The 7678-nt window shown below is 39.5% G+C and overlaps 1 protein-coding gene across 6 annotated transcripts in view; it reads right to left on the bottom strand.

The window, feature by feature from the left end:
- Positions 1 to 7678, bottom strand: part of POT1 (protection of telomeres 1) — a 104799-nt gene that overhangs the window by 85447 nt on the left and 11674 nt on the right. For 4 of the 6 annotated variants that reach the window (XM_004707784.3, XM_045288842.1, XM_045288846.1 and 1 more), the window contains one exon: positions 3950 to 4041. The exons of the other annotated variants lie outside the window; for them this stretch is intronic. In XM_004707784.3, coding sequence (XP_004707841.2) covers positions 3950 to 4041 — 92 coding nt within the window. The remainder of the gene's footprint in view (positions 1 to 3949; positions 4042 to 7678) is intronic. 6 annotated transcript variants of the gene reach the window in all.

The raw sequence follows: 7678 nt of genomic DNA, 5'->3' as shown, positions 1-7678 counted from the left end.
TATATACACACAAACTTACCTCAGTGGACTCATGTTATACTTGTCCTTTTGTGCTTGGCTTACTTCACTTAGCATTATTTCCTCCAGTTCTTCCCATGCGGTGATATGCTTCATGCGTTCATCGCTGGTTTTGAGTGATGCATAGTACTCCATTGTACGTATGTACCATCGTTTTTTAATCCATTCGTCTGTTGATGGAAATTTGGGTTGCTTCCAACTCCTTGCGATTATGAACTGTGCTGCAGTGAACACTGGAGCACAGATGTCTGGCCGTGGTTTGTTTCTTGTCTCTTCTGGGTATATGCCCAGTAGGGGGATTGCTGGGTCATGTGAGAGACCGTAATTTTTATGGGAGTAGAAAGCCTCCTCTTTCTTGCTTGAAACAGCTAGCGATTTTGAACTGTTGACCTTGCAGTTAGCAGCCCAACTAATAATTTGATAGCTCTCAAAATTGACATTCATGCATATATTTTTCCATATTATGCATTTTCCACACAAATTCTGGAAAATCCCTCACATTTATATACAATGAGGCCCAGAGCTAATTACTTTATAATTAATTCAGTGATATACTAATATAAAATCAAAGAAGTTCTACCCTTAAAAAGTTCTTCTCATTCACAGATATCTTGAAGAATGATTAAAAGAAAATAAAACATACACATTTACATAAACTTATAAAACCCACTGCCATCAAGTCAATTCCAACCTACAGCAGGCAGTCTTGAACCACTGAGCTGACCTAGGGGTTATCATCCAACAGTGTGCCACAGGGGCTCGCCAGCTAGCATGTGCATAGAGGAGACTCTTGTTTGGAGACTCCCAAAAGCCAGATTGTGCTCATGGCTACTTGCCACAACCATCACCCGGTCTGGCATCATCTCCTCAGGAGTTAAGCATTCTGGTCCCCTTGCTGTGCCTGTAGGGTGTTCAGATGTTAGTGTCTTTATGCTTGCTGATTCTTGGTATTCTTACTCCAACATCTAAAGGGAGCACTTTATCATTTCCTAAAGGCACTGTTCAAATGTCTTTTTTTTTTTCTTTACCATATTATCTTCCCTCCTCTTTTCATTCTCACGTGCTCTCTCTCTTCCACCAGCTTTACTTCTCCATAACACAGCTTGTCGGGAGCCCTGGTTGGCACAGTGTTAACGTGCTCAGCTGCTACACAAAAAGTTTGCAGTTTGAACCCACCAGCCACTCTTTAGGAAAAAGAAGAGGCTATCTATCTCCTTCCACAAAGATTCATAGTCTTGGGAAACCCATGAAGTAGCTTTACTCTATCCTAGAGAGTCGCTACGAGTTGAAATTGCCTCCACGGCCAATAGATTTGGCTTTATATTGACATTTAGAACCTGGTAAACTGAGAGAAGAAATTCAAAAGGTCTGTGAGATGGTTCCAGCTTGATTTGTTAAAAGACTTTGAGAACTATCAATACTCTGATCTGAGAAAACAAGGTAAAATATAATAAATCACTGCACAATTCTTGTATTTATGATTATGTGAATATAACAAACACAAATAACAGAAGAGATTCTGCAATTCAACTTTTTGTTTGTTTAAAGATCATCTTATTGTGGGCTCTTAGAGCACTTAAAATGATCCATACATCAATTGTATCAAGCACATTTGTACACATGTTCAATGTACAAATTATCATTTTCAAAACACTTTCTTTCTACCTGAGCCCTTGTAATTTAACTTTTGAGTAAGCATTTCACTATAATTTGTATTTCTTACTCCATCAGCAATCTGCCAGATTTCTTTAAAATTTTAAGACACAAAATTAATGCTTTAAAAAACATGTATCTTTAGGGAAGCAAATATATTTCAGGATATACCAATCTGACTTTTTCTCCTCAAAGTGGCTGGTTTCAATGTCCTACATAAAGTATTTCAGAATGTCAGATGAACATTGGTCGCACATGGCATACTACGCCCACTGTTGTGGAGTGGATTCTGACACACAGCACCTTTAGTCACCAGGAAGACAGAGTGGAACTGCTCCATATTGTGTCCAATGCTGTAAACTTGTATGGAAGTAGACTGCCTGGATGCCACCTCTTTCTCCCACAGGGCAGCTGATGGGTTCGAATCCCCGACCTTTTGGTTAGTAGCTAACCAATGACGCACTATACAACCAAGGGTCCTTTGAATCCACTAGCTATTTCTCATATTTTTTAAAATGGTATCAATATTTAGATAGTATAAACAGCACTGTGGGATTTATGAATATGCAGACCCATATACGTGGATGTATCATTGAAGAATCTTTCACATAGTAAACTTTCCATATTTTTAAGCCATATAATTCCTGGCATTTGACTCAAAATCATTGGTGGCAGGAAGGCAAGTAAATGATGATACAAATATAAAAAAATAATCATATAAACTAGCCTATATGTGGATAACTTAAATACTGATAGGAATCCCTGAGAAGTTAACATCCTTAGCAGCTACCCCAAAAGTTGGAGGTTGAAATCTACCTGGAGGTACCTGGAAGAAAGGCCTAGTGATCTACTTCTCAAAACTCAGCCACGGCAAACCTACAGAGCACAGTTCTATTCTGACATACATGGGACTGACAGGAATCAGAAGCGACTCACAGGTCCATACTGATAAATGTAAAAACCAGATATATGGAGATCCATTCTACACTTCTCAGGACTTCTATAGATGCTTGAAATTTTCCATAATAAGTTTTAGAACTGAAAAACAAAGTTGTCTACAGTTTGTTATACTTCCTAAATACTCCAAGCAGATTCACAGTTTATTGATGCTGCTATTATCACTCCATTATAGTTCCCCTATTAAGTAATTTCCCATTAGACTAGAGATGGTGAGCTCCGTAAGGCGAAGCACCGTGTCTTACTCATTCTGGTTCTCCAGAGCCTAGCCCAGAGTCTAGGAAAATGTCAGTTCTTAGTAAATGTTTACCCAGCCCAAATGAGTGCACATGGAAAGAGAAACACAGAACAGTCTCATTTGACTGTGTGATTTTGTGAAAAGCAGATTTTTGTTTTCTGTCATTTACTTGTTAGATATACACATAAATCAAAAGGAACTGAAGCCAAGTAGCTAATGTTTCTGCAACAGCATTGGTTTTGAAGACCTAACTTTCAATAACTCACTTGGAGAATTTCTGCTGACTCAACAATATATGAAAAACTACATGCTGTTAATATTAGTTACTACAAAATCTAGTGCTGCTGCCATCATCTGCAGGATCTCTAATTAATGCCAAAGGTGCCATATGATTCTTTTTAAAAATCATCTTAATGCACAAACAGAAAAAATCTTCAAGGTTATACACTAAATTGGCTAATATCTGGAGATGGCATGCGTAATACAATATGGACTTAGCTACATGTGATTACTTAAACTAAAAATCCGTTGCTCTGAGACATTAGCTACACTGAAAGTACACACACACACACACACACACACACACACCCCCGCAACACAACAGAGTAGAACTGCCCCAGAAGGTTACTGAGGCGATAAATCTTTCTAGGAGCAGGAAGCCTCATCTTTCTCCCTTGGAGGAGGGGTAGATTCAAACTGCTAGCCTGTGGTTAGCATCCTAATACTTAACTTACTACTCTGCTAGGACTCATGGTGAGTAGTAGATACCAAGCTGGACACAGGCATTCAGGACACGTACATGATAACAAAAGGTCGCAGTGGACAATTCGGCTACAGAGATGTACAATCCAAGAGGACTCTCATGTTCTATGACACGGTGGAAAGAAGTTCTATAGAATATCAAAAATAAAGTGAAAGAAAGATTCCTTTTTATATTAATGATGCAGTTTTCATGACCTCTTAAAACTTGCAATTTTAACAATCTTGCCTTATAATTACCATTTTAACATGCCTATAAGTGTATAGTGACTCATCATCAACAGAACTCTAAATCTACTTCATAAACAATAATTAATATTTTACCCCTTTATACAAAACGTCTGCACAATCCTTTGCTAGCTTTCCAAAAAATAATACAATGATGGTGCTGATCTCTGAATTTGAATGTTCTTCTTCTAGAAAGGAAAGCACACAGAGAAAAAAGCACTTTTTAGTATGCAGTGATTTAATACACATGCTTATTGACAACTGTATTATAAAATTATAGCTTTTTAAAAATTTAACTATAAGGAATGATCACAAAAACATTTACCATTCAATTTTCATTTACTATAATACTTTAAAGCACTGTCAAAATAATGTACAGACTGCTAACCATTCAGACCAAAATGGCAACTTTCAACAAGAGTATTACACAAATTTGTGATGTCACATAATGACCATCGCCTACTGTTTATTTTTCCATGTTTATCAAAAAAATAAATTCCATTTAGACGTGCATAACAGAACACCCCTAAAATAATTGATTTTTATGAAACTCCGATTTTTGTAATTTGCTGTTACCCTATATGCTTCACTCCTTATTCCTCCAGTCATTTCCTCTGTTACACATAGCTGGGTCTGTAATATGACACTCTGGTCCTTTATTCTCTAATATGATATGAGAAAAGGACATCATTTGTCCCTATAAAGTCTTCATGACATACAATTAGATGACAAAGAAACTGCACTAACAATCACCAATAGCAAAAATATACTTCGAAATACAAATCTAAAATCCAGCACTAAAGCATTTCCGCTGCTATAAGGAAATCTAAAGTCAGTTTAAAAATCTAAATTTACAAAACAAAAATTACAAATGATTACTCAATGATCAGATGCATACCTCAAAAGGCAGTCATTTAAAACAATTTCAACACAGTAATTCAGGTTCTATCGCATGTCGTTATTAAAGATAAAGAAATGAAAGACTTAGAAATCAGAAAAAGTGAAACAAACTGCCATAGATAGTAAAGTGCAGGAATTTTAAGTAATTTATAAAAGGTGCAAGAACCATTAAGAAAATTAAGCAAAGATGTAGAACACAAGTTCAACACATAAAATTCAACTGTATTTCTATGTTCTAGCAACAAACAACCGGAAATTAGAAATGAAACAACAAGTATTAGCCCTTGAAACAACGAGCATAAAATACTGTGGAAAAAATTAGCAAACCAAAACAAAACCCCACTGCCACCGGGGCAATGTGGACTCAGAGCAACCCCTGTGACTGTTCATAGAAAGACCAGGCATTCTCCAGCGGACCTGCAGGTGGTTTCTAAATGCTGGCTGTGCAGATCTTCGCCCAACTTGTAACCACTACACCACCAAGGCTTCTTAGAAGTATATGTAAATAAATACAATAAAAGCTATAAGACCTTTTTACAGAAACAATAGATTAAATAGGGATTTCTACCAGTGGCTGTGGGAATTATATTTTATGTCAAGTTACGCTTGTGTGTGTGTGTGGGTGGGGGGGGGGGGGGATCCAACCTGTGATCTTAGCTTGATGAAGCCTCCAGGGAAGTGTAGCCCTTTTATAAGAGAAACACTCCCCAGCCCTTCACCTTCCTGTTCTCTGGGACTCTGTCTCCAGGAGCAGCCCTACATGGGCTGCCCAACCCTGAGAGTTATGGAATTCCGTGTTTCCTCGCGGATCTTGGATCCACAGGACTCTGCACCCACTGACCTGTCATCTTCCTACATCCTGCTTCACCTTTCTGCACCATCAGCCTGCAGCTGTGAGTCTGAGGAGGCATCCAACTAGCATCAGATCCATGGACTTAAGTAGATCTAGGGTGGGATGCCTTCTTGATGTAAGATTATTTCTTGATATAAAGCTCTTCCCTAAACACATACAAGTGTCACTGCTTTTGTTTCTCTAGAAAACCCAATCTAACACAGTGGTGCAGGAGGTTAAACATTGGGCTGCAAACAGAAAGGTCAGAGGTTCAAAAACACCAGCCACTTGGCAAGAAAAAGATGAGACATTGGTTTCCATAAAGATGTACAGTTATGCAAGTAGCCATTCAGCCACAGGAGACCAATAGGGTAGCATCTGCCAAAGGACAAAGCTTAAAATGCAGCAAGAGACGGAAAAGGATGAAGAATGGAAACAGAAAACAAAGGAAGGAAGTAGGAAGACTAGTTACAATGCGAGGCCTGCAATCCATGTCACACAGCCAAGTGTTGTGTCTGACAGGGCTTCAGAAAAACGGTTGAAAAAATGTAGTATCTCTCAATCAACGTGACCACAAACTTCCTAAAGCCCCTCATATGAATTATTAAATAGAAAAAAATGTGCTTTGAAAACTTTCAAACAAACCGTAATAAAGAAAACAAAGATCCTCTCTAAAAGTAACCCAGTTTTTGATCTGAAAATACCTACAACCATGACCAGTAGACTCTAATTCAGAGAGACCATAGATAGGGCTCTGAGGCTGAACATCTTTATAGCACACAGCCTCACCCTCCTCCTTCAGAGAGGGTGGTGATTTGAACCACCAACCTTAGGGTTAGCAGTCCAATGCTTCCCTAACAGCATCACCAGGGTAAATGCAGTTACACTTGGATTTACCCAGAAAATGAATTATGTGTAATACATTTACTCTCAACAGACTCCCTAGGTGGCACCCCCAGCTACCAACTGAAAAACTGGCAGCTCGAATCCACTCAGAGCTATCTTGAAAGAAAGGGCAGGCAATCTACCACCCAAAGATCCCAACACTGAGAACCTAGGGAGTGCAGTTCTATTCTGAAACACAGGAGGTTATCTGTGATTCGGAGTCAACCTGAAGAGAACCGGTTTACTCTCTATTGCCTTGACTTCCTTTACTTATTTCCATACTTACTTCTACCCGAAGTCATTTTAGGTAGTTACTTATGTAATTTCTTTGTTCCCCACGATGGAAGCTCCATGTAAGTAAGGACTTCATTTCAGTTATTGCTGTGCCCTGAACACCTAGAGCAGTGGTTCTCCACTTTGCTAAGGCAGCCCTTTAATACAGTTCCTCATGTTGTGGTGACCCCCAATCATAAAATTATTTTCGTTGCTACTTCATAACTATAATTTTGCTTCTGTTATGAATCGGGTGACCCCTGTGAAAAGGTCACGACCCACAGGTTGAGAACCATTGACCTAGAGTTTTGTTTCTGTCAGTAGGTGCTGTTCAGTTGGTTCTTGTGGGGGGAGGTCAGATGCGCAGGCATTCCCCCCCCCACCCAGGGCCATCAGTTGCCAGACTGCAGTGGGCCCTGCTCCCTGATGCTGGCACAATGGACAGGCTCCTGTAGGAGGAGTTCACAGCCTACTGATAATGGTCTCTATCAGTTGAGCCAGGAACAGGTCAAACCAGCTAAATTAAGCTGCCATCCTAAATCTAGGATCCGCCCATCTTGTCACATGTATACCCCCAATCCCTCCTCTTCCTGTGACGTATGTCTTTACCTGTAACTAGTGGGCTTGCACCCCCCAAAGGTATATAGGCCTGGGTCAGCAACAGAGATCTCTTTCGGCTCTCTCTCCCGCTCTCTCTCTCTGGTCTCTCCCCACTGTTCCCCCTCTCCTCTCCCATCCTCGCTCTCCTGTTCCCTTGCCCTCCTTCCCTTCCCCCTCTCTCCACGTGGACCACCATGCTGGGCTGAAGTGAGCAATGATACCATGTAATGTGTCTGACTGCATTAATGTAATATCTCTTCTATCGCTCATGCTCTCAATGACTTTACTATAATATATATTATATATTATAATAATTTATATAATATATATATATA

Source organism: Echinops telfairi, unplaced genomic scaffold (genome assembly GCF_000313985.2).
Source record: "Echinops telfairi isolate 266 unplaced genomic scaffold, ASM31398v2 ScPeMD7_23;HRSCAF=83, whole genome shotgun sequence".
In the NCBI taxonomy this organism is placed as follows: domain Eukaryota; kingdom Metazoa; phylum Chordata; class Mammalia; order Afrosoricida; family Tenrecidae; genus Echinops; species Echinops telfairi.
Note: the sequence above shows the minus strand (reverse complement) of the source record. Positions and strands in the feature narration are given on the sequence as shown.